The sequence below is a fragment of the Miscanthus floridulus genome, chromosome 8 (assembly GCF_019320115.1).
Source record: "Miscanthus floridulus cultivar M001 chromosome 8, ASM1932011v1, whole genome shotgun sequence".
Classification (NCBI taxonomy): Eukaryota; Viridiplantae; Streptophyta; class Magnoliopsida; order Poales; family Poaceae; genus Miscanthus; species Miscanthus floridulus.
In genome coordinates this window covers 191,473,110-191,488,921 of record NC_089587.1, presented here as the reverse complement: position 1 = coordinate 191,488,921, position 15,812 = coordinate 191,473,110, and the positions used below count along the sequence as shown (strand labels likewise).

The 15,812-nt window shown below is 44.1% G+C and overlaps 1 protein-coding gene and 1 pseudogene across 1 annotated transcript; one reads left to right on the top strand and one right to left on the bottom strand.

Annotated features, from left to right (window-relative positions):
• Positions 1-620: 620 nt before the first annotated feature.
• On the bottom strand, positions 621-2,895 carry LOC136474385 (transcription factor MYB17-like). Its single transcript, XM_066471975.1, has 3 exons — positions 2,539-2,895; positions 2,209-2,338; positions 621-1,592 (listed from the first exon to the last, which is right to left on the bottom strand). The coding sequence occupies exons 1-3, from the start codon at positions 2,672-2,674 to the stop codon at positions 905-907; spliced, it is 954 nt and encodes a 317-aa protein (XP_066328072.1). The 5' UTR covers positions 2,675-2,895; the 3' UTR covers positions 621-904.
• Positions 2,896-3,183: 288 nt separating this feature from the next.
• LOC136470398 (protein FAR1-RELATED SEQUENCE 5-like) lies at positions 3,184-6,430 on the top strand (annotated as a pseudogene).
• Positions 6,431-15,812: the final 9,382 nt, after the last annotated feature.

Here is a 15,812-nt window from a genome sequence, read left to right as displayed (position 1 = left end):
TTCCATAAAAAGTGTCGAGTAAAAGCTGTGTTGAAAAGACTATGCTAAAAGGTTATCATAATAAGTTTGCTTGTAAAACTTATGTGTCCAAAGATGTATTGAAAATGTTGCGATAATGGTTGTAATTGATTAGGTTTTGTCCTCATCAAAATATTATATATAAAGTTATATATGTGTATAAATATATATTCCCTTTGTCCACCTAACAATACAATTACGATATCCGTGCCGGTCAATTGAGCTTAAAGTTTGACTAACTTTATAGTAAATAATATCAGTATTTATGTCTCTAAATAAATTTATTATTAAAATATATTCTATATCAAAAATATTTGTACTTTTTATATAAATTTAGTCAAAGTTCAAACTATTTGACATCTCGAAGTCCGAGAATTGAGGTAGTATACAGCTTTCAAAACAAAAAGCTGTGAAATGGTTGTTTTTTTTTTTAAAAAAAAGGGAAAATATTGGTAGGCCATAGCCCATAGATGGATTGGCCGGCTCTAAAAAAACAGGTCAAGTATGTTTCCAGTGCGAAAAGCAGTCCCAGAATCTAACTGAAGATTGAAGAACATCACTTGATGTATTAGAGCATCTCCAGTGAACAGAGAATCCCCATACAGGCAATAATACACCATGATGTCCTACCAAAACCGACCCCGGTTAACAAGCTAAACCCCGCACTTGCCCTAACCCAAAAAATTCCTGATGCTAGTAGTCAGACGTACGAGTACCACCTACGTATGCGCGCGCGCAAGCCCGCGGTACGCGAGACATGCATATATATATATAGATAATACATGCGCGCATGTAGAGGCGTATAGCTAGCCGTAGAGGCATGGCCACTGCCGCTTGCCGTACGTATGTGTACCGTGTACGTACGTGGTGCTCGGTACGTACGTCTTCACTTGAACGCCGTGTCCAGGGATGCCTCGTCGAGCACGTCGAGCGGCGGGAACAGCGAGAAGCCGCCGTGCCGGCCGTGGAACAGTCCCAGCTCTTCGCCGGCGAAGTCGAGGAACATCTGGTACTCCTCCAGCGCCTCTGCCACCTCCGTCTCGTTGGACGCCGCCGAGGAGTCGTCCCCGGGACCGGGACCGAGCAGCAGCGCCTGCGGCGGCTCCTGCTTGATCATCATCGCGTCCTGCTTCCTCTTGACGACGACGGACGCCGGAGGAAGAAGCGCGGGCACCGCCGCCGGCACCGCGGCGGCCGTCTTGCGGTTGCGGCGGAAGGAGTCCCCGATGTCCGAGCTCCACAGGCGCAGGAAGATGTCCGCGGGCTTGGCGCAGCAGGCCTTCAAGTCCACGGTGGAGGAGGACGAGGAGGCGGAGGTGGCGGCGGCGGTGGTCGCGGTGGCGCCAGAGGAGGAGGAGGCGGTGGCGGTGGCGAGGAGGGAGAGGCGCGCCTCGGCCTCGAGCCTGGCCGTCTCCCACTGCGCCATGTGGCGCGCGGCGGGGCTACCGGCGGCTGGGCCGGGCGGCGGCTCGTCGAGGCCCATCCGGCGCAGCTGCTTCTTGAGGTGCGTGTTCCAGTAGTTCTTGATCTCGTTGTCCGTCCGGCCAGGGAGCTGCGCCGCGATCATGGACCACCTGAGGTACCAGCCAGGACCAACACCAGAAAAAGCCCATCAATATAGGCCTTGTTTAGTTTCACTCCAATTTCCAAAAAGTTGCTACAGTACCTGTCACATCGAATGTTTGCGGCTCGTGCATAGAGCATTAAATGTAGACGAAAAGAAAAACTAATTGCACAGTTTGGTGGGAAATTGCGAGACGAACGTTTTGAGCCTAATTAGTCCATGTTTGAACACTATTTGCCAAATAAAAACGAACATGCTACAGTAGCCCCAAAATCCAAAATCCTCCGACTAAAAGGCCATACTTTTAAGTCCTAGCAGTAGCAACCACCGATCATCGTGGCAGAAATGTGAGCAGGCAGCATGCTCTAGGCGACAGGTTTTGGACGCGATGGCTTGGACGGAGGTGGCATCATTCAATGCGGCGCGATGCTTTGCAACAGTGGGGCGCTGCCGCTGCGCCGAGCAGCAGGACACTGGCCGTGCGGTGCAAGCTCCTCAGCTAGTTGAGTGAGTGCGTCATCAGAGAGACAGAGAGGAAACGTGCTAGTCTCTGCCACAGATCGATCGAATGGGACGGGGAGGGCAGGGACTAGTAGCTCGGCACGGCAAGTTTACTGGGGTCTTACTTGTTGCCGACGATGGCGTGGAGCTGGACGATGGACTTCTGCTCCTCGGGCGTGAAGGGCCCACGCATGATGTCCGGGCGGAGGTAGTTGGTCCACCGCAGCCGGCAGCTCTTGCCGCACCGGTTCAGCCCTGCATGCGATTGCGATCCCAGAATAAGCACCATTGACACCGACGAAGAATTTGGTTGGCATTTCTGGCCACTGCGCGCGCGGCGCGGCGCCAGTAGTCGGGCGACGAGGCAGGAACAGCAGCAGAACTAAGAAAGAAGACGACGTACGGTGGAGACCGCGATGAGATGGAATGGAACAAGAGAGGAATGGAATTCTGACCTGCGAGCTTGGGGAGCAGGCGCCAGCTGCCATGGCCGTTGGTCTGGATGTAGTCGACGAGGAGCTTGTCCTCCTCCGGCGTCCAGGGCCCCTTCTTGAGGCCCTTGGTCCTGTCGCAGCACGGCGCCCTCCCCATCGGCCGCCGCCCACCGAACCGCTTGCCGCGCTCTCCGGCCTCTCCCCAAGCCTCACAACACAAACACGCACGCGCACTGAAACTAACGCGTCGTGACGACACCAAGCACGAGAGATCGTGCGGCGCTCACAGGCACTTTGTCTTGTGAGTGCGATGTGTGGGAGGAGGGGTAAACAAAAGCTAGAAAGCGGGCGCGGGTGACGAGGAGGGTTTTGTCTGCGGCCGAGGAGGATCCCTTCCCCGGGGCGCGCTTTTAATGGCGGAGATTTTCACCTGCTGCCTGCGACGAGACGGCGGAGTAGAGGGGTGGTGTACTGGTGTGCGTGTGGGGGAAGGGAGTGAGGGAGGGAGGCGGAGGCACGAGATCGTCTGCAGTTCGCCACATAACTTCTCTCTAGGGTTACTGTATCTGGCCGCTCATTCATATCTAACGGTGATCAGGAGAATATGCGCTGCCCCTCCCCTCACCTCGCTGGGCTTCGGCCCAATACCAGCACAGTCCTTTACGTATGACGGAGCAGCGGTATTTTGGTTCTGGCGCGACTACTCGACACTTTGGCACCGGGACTACGTTTTTGGCATGAGAGTAGAAAGGGCGGGCGCCGGGATCGGAGTTCTGCTGCTATGGTGCTCTCGATCGGTAAACATGTGGCCTTATGCACTCGCCTCATCTCTCGCTCTTCTCGGGGCCTGTTTAGTTCCCCTCTAAAATGCCAAAATTTTTAAGATTCTCCGTCACATCGAATCTTTGGACGCATACATGAAGCATTAAATATAAATAAAAAATAAAACTAATTACACAGTTTAGACGAAATCCACGAGACGAATCTTTTAAGCCTAATTAAATTATGATTGGATACTATTTGCCAAATAACAACGAAAATGCTACAGTCGTATTTTGCCAAAAAATTCGGCATCCAAACGGTGCCTTGCTCTGTACTTAAAGTGTTGTTCTAATTTGATTTTTTTTGTCCTCCGTCACTGGATTTTTCTGAAATTGATCGATTGAAGGAGATCTGATACGGAAGCTTGAAGGGAACATCAACTTGCTTGAATGAAAATAAAGTTTGCATATTTAAGATAGAAGAAAATAGGTGTATAATGCCATGATTGTTTTTTTGTGGTCTAACTAATTTGGAAATAGACTGTAGTTGTTCAGTTCGCCACCTAATATCATGTCATCTTTATCTATTTTCTTGTAGGGAGGGTTTGTTTCCTAGTCTTTTACCTCAAGTTGGAATGGAGTTCAGCACTATAGATGAGGCTCGGATGTTTTGGATTAGCTATGGGGTCAGAAAGGCATTGATGTGAGGAAAATGTACACAAACAAAAGAAAGTTAGATGGAAAGGTTAGTTCCTACAAATATGTTTCTGCAAATGAGGGTCATAGAAAACCAGATAAAAGAGATCATCTAACAAAGTGTCCAAGAGCTAAAACTAGAACCAACTGTCAAGTTCGCATGGAACTTATAGTGGACAAGAAAAAAGGAAATTATAAAATGACTGATCTGTTTTTGGAACACAATCGTACCCTTTAGCTGCCACAAACCTCACACTTGATGACGTTCCAAAGTAAAATTTTAGAGTTACAAGGTTTTGAAATTGAGACAGCAGGAATTGGGTCCAAAGCTACTCATGAGTTGGCTTACATCCAAGTTGGTGGCTCGGTTAATCTCAGTTACACTCTTCAAGACCACAAGAACTATTTACGGGGCAAGTGGCAACGGGAGATGGCATATGGTCAAGCAGGAAGCATGCTTATGTATTTTTAGAAAAAAAATTACCGAGAACCCATCATTTCAATATGCACTGCAGATGGATTCGGGAAGAACAGATTGCAAACATATTTTGGGTTGATGCTAAAATGCTCACTAACTATGCATATTTTGGTGATGTTGTCAGTTTTGATACTACCTTTGGTACAAACAAGGAGAGTAGGCCTTTTGGCGTATTTATTGGGTTCAACCATTTTAGAGAAACAGTGGTTTTTGGTGTTGTTCTCATGTATGATGAGACATTTGAATCCTTCAAGTGCCTATTTGAGACCTTCCTGAGAGCCCATAATGGCAAGCAACCTAAAACAATATATACCGATCAAGATTATGCAATGGGGCAAGCAGTTAAGGAAGTTTTTTTAGAAGCATGGCATGGTTTGTGCACTTTTCATATTATGTAGAATGCTGTCAAGCATCTAGCTGAACTGGATGATAAAGAATCAGGTGCTTCTCCCAAACAAGAAGTAGAAGACAATAATAAAGAACCGAGTATTTTCTTAGATTTTAGTGCGTGTATGTATGAGTATGAAGATGAAGCAACATTTGATGAAACATTTAACATCATGAGGTCAAAGGCAAGCAAGCAAACTTGGTTGGATAGTATATACAAGGTAAGGGGAAAATGGGCCGAATGTTATATGAAGGATGTGTTCACATTAGGGATGAGAAGTACACAACTCAGTGAGAGTTTGAATAGCGACCTGAAGCGACATTTCAAATCTGATTTTGATATAATCAGATTTCTTAAGCATTTTGAAAGGGCTGTGGAATATAAAAGAAAGAAGGAATTGCAATCTGAATTTGAATCAAGAAAAAAATTACCTAGAATCAAAATGAGGACACCTATGTTAATCCAAGCTAGCAAGTTGTACACACCAACTATTTTTGAAGCTTTTCAAGGTGAATATGAGATATCAATGGTAGCATGTACCACAACATTGGAATGCACAAATGAATATCTTGTAGCAATTGAGAGTCTAGATGAAAAATTTTACCTTTGAGAAGGAGTACAAAGTTATTGGTGATCCATTAGAACAGACCAGTACATGCAGCTATGGGCAATTCAATAGAATCAGAATACTATGTGGCCATGCTTTAAAAGTCCTTGATTTGATGAATATCAAATCACTTCCTACACAATATGTACTGAAGAGGTGGACATGGGAAGCACGCAGTGGAGCAGTACATGACAACAATGGCCGAGACATAATAGAGAATCCAAAATTAGATGATATCCAAAATTAGATGATATGCTTCGCTACAAAGATATGGCTCGCAAATTTCTCAATTTGGCATATCGAGCTGCCAGCCATCCAAAATGCACCTTATTAGTAAACAACACACTGGATATACTCAGCAAGCAAGTTGAAGAAGAAATGAATGGTGTTACAAGCCCTATGGATCCCATCATTGCTCCCACCAATGTTACTCTGCCTAATGAATTGTTGAGTACAGCAAGCCTAAAGAAAAAGGAGGTGGAAACAAAAACCTCAAAGTGCAAAAGAACTTGGCTTGACAAGAAGCGCAAGTGTACAAAAAAAGGGAGGTAACAAAAAAGAAAACAGTACAAAGGTGTGTGACAAGAAAAAAAGTTCGAAGGTTTGTGACAAGAAAAAAGAAAAATGTTCAAAGGTATTTAACAACACAAAATATATCAGATTCTCTCTAACTATATTCGCTACAAAAAGTTTTAATTGTATTTAACTATTTGATTCTCTTCTATCTGATCAGGAGCAACATACTACAAAAGTGTCAGTCGATGATGGCACGACGCTACAAAATACATGCCTAAACCATCCATCTTTACCTCAGGAAGAGATCTCTAAATCATACACGGTCATCAATAGTTTCTCTCAACTATTGACGGTAATATTACAAAGTAATACAGTTTTCCTCTGAATCATACATGGTTATTATGTTGAATTATTTTTGTTCTATTTTTCAGGGAGCAATGACAGATGGTGTTATTGGTGAATTCTAGTAGTACAGATTATGTCCCCTTTGCATTTGTCCTGCAATGACAGATGGTGTTCAGATAGTTTTGGTTTTGTGGTTAAAGTGTAATCAGCCAAATGGAGCTTCCAGTAATATGCATCATTTTGTGCATCTTGATGAAATTGTAGTAACCAGCAACATCTTTTGTGCAGCCATATGAAATTGCAGTAACGAGTGACATCTTTTGTGCATTGCATTCACAATAGCATTCCAAATCAATTTACAACACAATGGCGATATTTACGTCTTCTATAGTCACAAACTATTTGCTAGCACTTGAACAATTTACAGAAGGGATTCCCTTTACAGAACTGATAGCAATTACAGTATCCTTCCACCACTAGTCTTTTACAATCCACCGATGGGCCTGACCATAGGGCGCCAGGGGCTGCGGCCACGAAGTCGGGCGTCGCGGTGGCAGAGAGGGGAAGCGGCGGCGAGGTGGGGAACGCCACCGTCATAACTAGCCATGAGGCGGCTGCGTCTACAGCGACACTAGATGGCTTGAGCGCGGTGGAGGGCATGGGGACGAGGAAGGCCGGCGCTGCCGAGGTGGGACCTCTGTTGCCGGTGCTGGCGCTAAGGACGCTGGATCAGGGAGGGGATGGGAGCGCTGGCGAGGACCTCCGAGAGGAGCGCCGGGGAGGACCTCCGAGGGGAGCGGGAAGGGGAACGTCGAGTTGCCGACCCTTCAAACTTGGGAGGAAGAGGACGGCAGAGTCGAACTAGTGGACGCTAGCAATTGGGCTGATATGGGCCTGGTTATAGGCTTGTGAGATTGGTTCGTTTCCTTGGCTCACGGTTGGATAGAAATTGGATGGTTTAGATCATTGACTGCAGAGACAAGTCGTTTTGCTCGACTTCAGAGGATCTTGTTCCTGTGGTGCTGCCTCGCTAGGTGAAGTTTTGGGACTGATGAGGGCGAGGGGCCGAGTGTCTTTCGTGTGTTGTGTGCACTACAAAACCCACGGGCTGAAGCCTGAAACCTGATTGCCGAACGGAAGGCGGGGGTGCCTCTTTCTTCAAGCAATTTCAGCGCACGGATGGTAGGACCCGCACACCTGTTTTTTTTTCAAACAAAATGCTTGTACAGTACATTCACGTCCTAGCTCTAATGTCTCCGAGGGACTTGGTCAAAAAATATTTAACTAATTTAGTAATAAATTAAAGTACCTATGAGTGCTTCAGAAATAATTAATCTAGAGTTGTAGCCAAAACTCAAAAACTAGTAATAGGTTTTACGACAAGGTTGTATTTGATTTTGGAACAAAAGGGATAGTTTAGTCCTATCTCTTTTTTCTCGGCCAGGACAGTCCAATTTATTGTATTGGAATGAAGGGGGGGTGGTCGTATCTCAATTCTCTAAGCTAGGATAGTCGACTATTGTTGACACCGTTTTTTGCACGTGTCAAAATAATCGGAGTGGACTAATCGGTAAGGGGAAAGTTATTGAATACTTTGATAGCCGATGAAAGCCAGCTTGTATAGATGGTTGCCGATAGCTGGTGGTGGTCGATGGAAAGATTGACCTGGACTCGGGCGTTGCCGATAAGGTTGGAGGTGTTTTTGTCGATGCCGATAAAGGGAGGCTTGAAGACTACTGCCGATGGAACATGGAGTATGCCGATGAAGGGAGGCTTGAAGACTACTGCCGATGGAACATGGAGTATGCCGATGAAGGGAGGCTTGAAGACTACTGCCGATGAAACAGGGAGTATGCCGATGGGAAGGAGGACGGTGAGATTTCCATCGTAATTGAGGCGGACAGGGAAATAGATAGGAGTTGATTTCCTTTTCTATATTAGTTAGAGTATGATTCGTGTAAGAGTCACGTGTTTCCTTAGATATGGGATTGGTGTCCTAGTTGTGTTCGGTTGTGTCTCTTTAGATCAGGGTATAAATATGGAGTAAGGGGCAATGTAAAAATATATATCAATCAATATCAAAACCAATTTTTACTCCTATTTGCATCTACTTACTTTTCGGCGACTTCGTCAATTTGCATATTTTCTTTCTTTTTACGAGTTCTCATTGATTCGGCGAGCTGCATCGTTTCAGTACGACCTTCGGCGATTCTCGAGTTCCGCGTGAACACCTCTTGGCCGTGACTTCCGGGCGTATCGCTGTTGTCAGGACCAAAGTGTTCGTATCTTCATCCTTGTCGATTAGTAGGTCAAATCGACTGGCACGCTTTGGATATCGATTCGGGTATTAGCCCTTTGTGTTTGCAGATCCACTTTTGCATCAACACATCTTTTGGCACGCCCGGTGGGACCAATCAATCAATATGTTCAATTCCGAGATCGATTCGGGGAACATTATCGCAGTATCAGAAGAAGATCTCAAGGAAGAACAGAGGCAGGCTATGGAAAAGGCTGTAGAAGAATACAAGCAGCTTTGTCTGAGATCATTTAGCTTGAACAAGAGTGGACAAGTCATCCAGAAGCAAGATTTGCCGTTGCCTCGGCAGGTTACTTTTGATTCCAATCCTGGTAAACTTCAAGAGATGGTTAATTCTGCAGTAAATCATGCTTTGATTAATCATTCCAATGTGCTATCCAATACTGTTCATAATGCTGTGGTTCGAACTCTCAAAGAAGGACAAGCGGCACCACATTACGTTGGGCCTACCTATCATCAACCAGAGCCGGCATCTGTCAAAACTCCATCGGCTCCTTCGGCCGCTGTGGGTACAGAAGTTACTTCCCCTCCAGTATTGGTGGGCTCACCTAATGTTCAATCTACACCAATACAATCAGACCAGGTACTACCAGGAGGGCGAGTTCAGCTTAATACAGATCTATCGGCATCAGCTATGTCAGGCCCTGTGTCTCAGAATAGCCAGATTCCTACTAATTGGTGGGGATATGGCATGCCTCCAGAGTCATCTGCTTTCAATCCTAGATTACCTCAAGTGTTTGATGCAGTAGGGAGAGCGCCTATACCATCGGCCGTTTCGCCGATGGCTCAAGTGCCTCAATATGCCGCAACTACTTCTGTGCAACCAACTCCAGGAGGTTTCCAGATGCCTATGGTTCAAACATTCAATTCAAGTCCATCGGCGAGCTTATTGCCGATGCAGCAGAAAGCCCCTGCTATGAGTCAAACTGGGGTTCAGTTCATGCCTCAAACCGGTTATAATTATCCAACAATATCAGCAAATTACCAGCCATCGGTAAGTTTTATACCGATGAGTTCTAATAATGATTGGTCAGGACAGTTACCTGTTCAATATACAGTTCAGCGAAATCAGCAGGTTGCAGGGATTCAACAAGGTCATATGCAAGCTGGTTTCCAGAATCAAGCATCGGCAGCCCAGCCGATGAATCCTTTCCAACAGGCTAATGGACCACAAGCAACGGCAAATATGCCGATTGCTGGAGATCGTGTGCCACAAAGATATGTGGAGGGATGTCAGCAGGCACCTGTAGAAATTCAACCGGTTCGTCAGCAGGAGGCTGATGCTTTTTGGGCCGATAAGATAGCAGAAATTATGAAGGATCAGTTTGGGATAAAGCCCAAGGTCAATACTTATTCTTATCGGACTCCATACCCTCCTGCATACGATTTAATTCCTCTCCCAAATCGGTACAAGGTACCGGATTTCACTAAATTCTCTGGGCAAGATGATACATCAACAATGGAACATGTCAATCGCTTCATTATTCAATGTGGAGAAGCAGCTAACAGAGATGAATTAAGAGTTCGATTATTTTCATCATCTTTGTCTGGATCAGCATTTACATGGTTCATTTCATTACCACCAAATTCTATTATTACTTGGGTTGATCTAGAAAAACAATTCCATAAGTATTTCTTTGCTGGAATCCATGAAAAGAAGCTTACCGATTTAGTAAAATTGAGACAGCGTAATGATGAATCGGTAGAGAGCTTTGTGCAAAGGCTACGAGATGTAAAAAATAAGTGCTACAGCCTGGTGCTGGATGATCGGCAGCTTGCCGATCTGGCTTTCCAAGGGTTATTGCCACATCTTAAAGACAGATATGCTTCTCAGGAATTTGAAAGCCTCAGTCATCTTGTGCAAAGGATCTCTGATCAAGATACTAGGGTTTTTGAACCTAAAAAGAATTGGAGTAAAAAGGTATCATTTGTTGAGGAAGTAGAAGATTCTGACTCTGATGAAGAACCAGTTATCGGCTTAGCTGAGTGGGTTAAGAACAAAAAGCCGATATCATGTCCCTTTGGTCAAAAAGAGCCAGAAAAGTTTACTTTTGATATCACCAAGGCCGATAAAATATTTGATCTTTTGCTTCAAGAAGGCCAAATTAAGCTGTCACCTAATCATGTGATCCCATCGGCAGAAGAGTTGAAGAAGATCTTGTACTGCAAATGGCACAATGCAACTTCACACAGTACAAATGAGTGCAAGGTATTCAGGCAACAGTTACAATCGGCTATTGAATCTGGGAGGATTAAGTTTGGTACTTCGAAGGCCCAGAAGCCGATGAAAATTGATCAACACCCTTTTCCAGCAAATATGTTGGATGCCAAAGGAAAGACCAAGGTTTTGACGTCAGAGGCTGCTGAGAAAAACGCGTCAGTGGACCCCCAACATCGGATAACTACCGATGATGCAAAAAGTAAGGGTTTGCTAGGAGAAAGCAGTAGTTCCAAAAATCCTCCTCGACCTGGCATTGTGATTACTCATCGGAGGCAGCAGGAAGGTTGGCGTCAACGTAATGACCGATATCGACAACAGCAAGAAGTGAAACGTCGGGAGGAATGGAATCGACATAAAGATCATTGGAGATGTCCGTTTTTCATCCATTGCTGGGAAGAAGGTATTAAATTGCCAACTGTTGAAAATTGCCCTGAGTGTAATGGTTATTACGGAGTCAATCGCTCAGAAAGGAGGTTTCAACTTGGTAATCAGGGTTCGTCTATCAATGAGCCGATCAGAGGCAGAGCATCAGTGCATGATCGGCTGGGGGGCAGACTTAGTGTACATGAGAGGCTTGGTAAACGCGCTGGATATTTCCCAAGGAATCAAGAGGAGCTTGAGGAAATGGCAAACGCAAGAGTTCCCGATGAGGAAATATTCTACAGGGACCCTAATATACGTCGTGTAGAACCAACTAGGACTTGTTATCAGCCGGTTTGGAAAACCAAGTTTCCTCGATGGTGCCCAGAGGGTCTGACAAAGACGCAGAGGAGGAGGATGCAACGTGAGCGTCAGGAGGATTTATACCAAGAGGAAAATTCCTCCAATGAAAAGCCTGGTCGTCAGCAGTGGCAGATAAAACACAAAAATAAGGGTCCATCGGCAGATGTTAATATGGTATTCATGTTGCCGATGGAGTTTTTGGCACTATCTGATAATGAGGAAGAAGTTGTTCTATCTGATCAAGTAGCTCAGTTAACACTAGATCCAATGATGGCTGTTTTTGAGAAACCTACCGATGACGAGAGACAGCATCTTAAGGCTTTATTTGTGAAGGGCAGAGTTGATGGACAGCCTGTGTCTAAGGTACTTATTGATGGAGGGGCTGCGATTAATATTATGCCTTATGTGATGTATCGGAAACTTGGTAAGGGGGATCAAGACTTGACCAAAACCGATATGATGTTGAAAGATTTTGAAGGCAATGTGTCACCGGCTAAAGGGGCAGTGTGCGTGGAATTGACCATCGGCAGCAAAACTTTGCCAACGACGTTCTTTGTTATCAACGGCAAGGGTGCATATAATCTGCTTCTAGGGAGGGATTGGATTCATGCTAATTGTTGTGTTCCTTCTACAATGCATCAATGCCTCGTACAGTGGATTGGGGATAAGATTGAGATCGTCCCTGGTGATTCTTCTTATATCATCGCATCGGCAGAATCAGATACTTATGAGCGAACTAAATGCATATCAGGAGAAGCTTGGGAAAAAGAGTTCCTTAGAGTTGCTGATTATGAAATTCCACCGATCCAAGCAGTCGGTTCTGAAGAGGAGTTTTAATGGATAAGTTTGCCGATGATGGAAAATTAGGTCAAGGGTTCACATCGGCAGATGACTTAGTAGAAGTAGATATTGGTGATGGTGATAGGTCGAGACCTACTTTTATTAGTGCTAAGTTAAATTCCAAGTGTAAGCAGCGAATAACAGATTTGTTAAAAGAATATAAAGATTGTTTTGCTTGGGATTATACTGAGATGCCTGGATTAGACCGATCGATAGTTGAACATCGGTTACCTATCAAGCCTGGATTTCGGCCACATCAGCAGCCAGCGCGCCGATGCAACCCTAATGTACTTCCTGACATTAAGGCCGAAATAACTAAATTAATTGAAGCAAAGTTTATTCGGCAATGTCGATATGCAGAGTGGATCTCTAATGTGGTTCCTGTTTATAAGAAAAATGGAAAACTTCGTGTTTGTATTGATTTCAGGAATCTCAACAAAGCCACACCAATGGATGGCTATCCAATGCCGATTGCTGATTTGTTGATTGATGCTGCGGCTGGACATCAAATTATCAGCTTCATGGATGGTAATGCAGGTTACAATCAAATATTCATGGCTGAGGAAGATATTCCCAAGACTGCTTTCAGATGTCCAGGTCATGTGGGGTTGTTCGAGTGGATAGTCATGACATTTGGTTTGAAAAATGCCGGTGCTACTTATCAAAGAGCTATGAACTTTATTTTTCATGAATACATCGGCACATTAGTGGAGATCTACATTGATGATGTAGTGATTAAGTCTGGAGATATCACAGCACATTTAGCCGATCTGCGAAAGATACTGGAGTGCACAAGGAGGCATGGATTGAAGATGAATCCTAATAAATGTGCATTTGGTGTATCGGCAGGACAATTCTTGGGTTTTATGGTGCATCAGCGAGGCATTGAAATCAGTAGGAAGTCTATTGATGCAATTAACAAGGTGATTGCTCCTGCCAATAAGACTGAATTGCAATCCTTGATCGGTAAGATTAATTTCATTAGAAGATTCATATCTAATCTGTCAGGTAAGATCAATGCTTTCAGCCCACTACTTAAATTGAAAGCTGATCAGGAATTCATATGGGGAGTTGAACAGCAATTAGCCCTTGATGAAATTAAGAAGTATTTATCAAATCCTCCAGTGTTAGTTCCACCTCAACATGGAAAGCCTTTCAGATTATATTTGTCAACTGATGATACAGTTATCGGTTCAGCTCTTATTCAAGAATTTGAAGGGAAAGAACGTGTTATTTATTATTTGAGCAGAAGGTTAGTGGATGCTGAGACGAGGTATTCGGCCATCGAAAAATTGTGTCTGTGTTTATACTTTTCTTGTGTCAAATTAAGGCATTATTTGTTATCTGCCGAATGTACGGTCATATGCAAAGACGATGTGGTCAAGTATATGCTGTCGATGCCGATATTAAGTGGTAGAATCGGCAAATGGATTTTAGCATTATCAGAATTTGAACTACGTTACGAATCAACTAAGGCAGTTAAAGGGCAAGTGATGGCTGATTTTGTCACTCAGCATTGTAATACAGTGGACTTTCTGGAGATTGCTCCCTGGACACTTTTCTTCGATGGATCCACATGTGGTGAAGGAGCAGGTATCGGCATTGTGTTGATTTCACCTTTAGGGAGGAAGTATGAGTTTTCATTACCGATTGTTGCTACAGCAACAAATAATCAAGCTGAGTATCAAGCCTTGATAAAAGGGTTAGAATTGCTGAAGGAGATACGTGCCGATGTTGTTGAAATCTTTGGTGATTCTATGTTAGTTATAAATCAATTGGCTGGAAGTTATGAATGCCGAAGTGGAGCTTTGATTTCGTATTATGAAAGATGTTTGCAATTGTTGAAAGGATTTAGAGGTTTTCGTCTTGAACATATCTCTCGATTGCATAATGAGGAAGCTAATCGACTAGCTCAGCATGCTTCAGGGTATCAGCCTATTCAGGAAGTGCTAGCATCGGCAGTTGATACCGATGACTGGAGGAAAGAGATTGTCGATTATTTAAAGGATCCACATAGAAAGGTTGAGAGACGTATAAGGTTCCAAGCTACCAAATATGTGCTCCTCGATGATGAATTATATTATCGAACTATAGATGGAGTTTTACTTAGATGTGTCAGCAATGATGAATCGAAAAGCTTGATGGGTGAAATTCATGAAGGAGTATGTGGGGCACATCAATCGGCTTTCAAGATGAAATGGATGATCAGAAGGAACGGATACTATTGGCCGACTATTCTTGAAGATTGTTTTAAGTATTTTAAAGGATGCCAGGGGTGTCAAAGGTTTGGTAATATTCAAAGAGCGCCTGCATCGGCTATGAATCCTATAATCAAACCGTGGCCGTTCCGGGGATGGGCTATTGATCTCATTGGTCAGATTTATCCGCCATCGAGTAAAGGACATAAATTTATCCTGGTTGCTACCGATTATTTTACAAAGTGGGTTGAGGCAATTCCTTTGAAAAAGGTGACATCGGTCAATATGATTGATTTTGTGAAAGAGCATATTGTTTACCGATTTGGTATTCCTCAGACTATCACTACCGATCAGGGCACTATGTTTACATCAGGAGAATTTGATGAGTTTGCTGTGGGTATGGCCGTTCCGGGGATGGGCTATTGATCTCATTGGTCAGATTTATCCGCCATCGAGTAAAGGACATAAATTTATCCTGGTTGCTACCGATTATTTTACAAAGTGGGTTGAGGCAATTCCTTTGAAAAAGGTGACATCGGTCAATATGATTGATTTTGTGAAAGAGCATATTGTTTACCGATTTGGTATTCCTCAGACTATCACTACCGATCAGGGCACTATGTTTACATCAGGAGAATTTGATGAGTTTGCTGTGGGTATGGGAATTAAAATTTTAAATTCTTCTCCATATTATGCTCAAGCTAATGGTCAAGCTGAGGCTTCTAACAAAGGGATCATCAAACTCATTAAGCGCAAAATTGAAGAAAATCCTAGGAGGTGGCATACAGTATTAAATGAAGCCTTGTGGTCATATCGGATGTCATGTCATGGTGCAACCAAAGTAACGCCTTATCAGTTAGTATATGGACACGATGCAGTATTGCCTTGGGAAATTAAGGTTGGCTCTAGACGAATACGTTCTCAAGATCAGCTGACAGCCGATGATTATAATACTCTTATGAAGGATGAGTTGGAAGATGTGGCGGGTCATCGGTTAAGGGCTTTAGTTAGTATCGAAGAAAATAAGAAAAGAGTAGCTAGATGGTATAACAAGAAGGTGAAAGTAAAAGAGTTTGCCGATGGAGATCTGGTCTGGAAATTGATTTTACCGATTGGGACTAAAAGTTCAAAGTTTGGAAAGTGGTCTCCTAATTGGGAAGGTCCATATCGGATAAATCAGTCTGTTCCTGGTAATGCATATATTT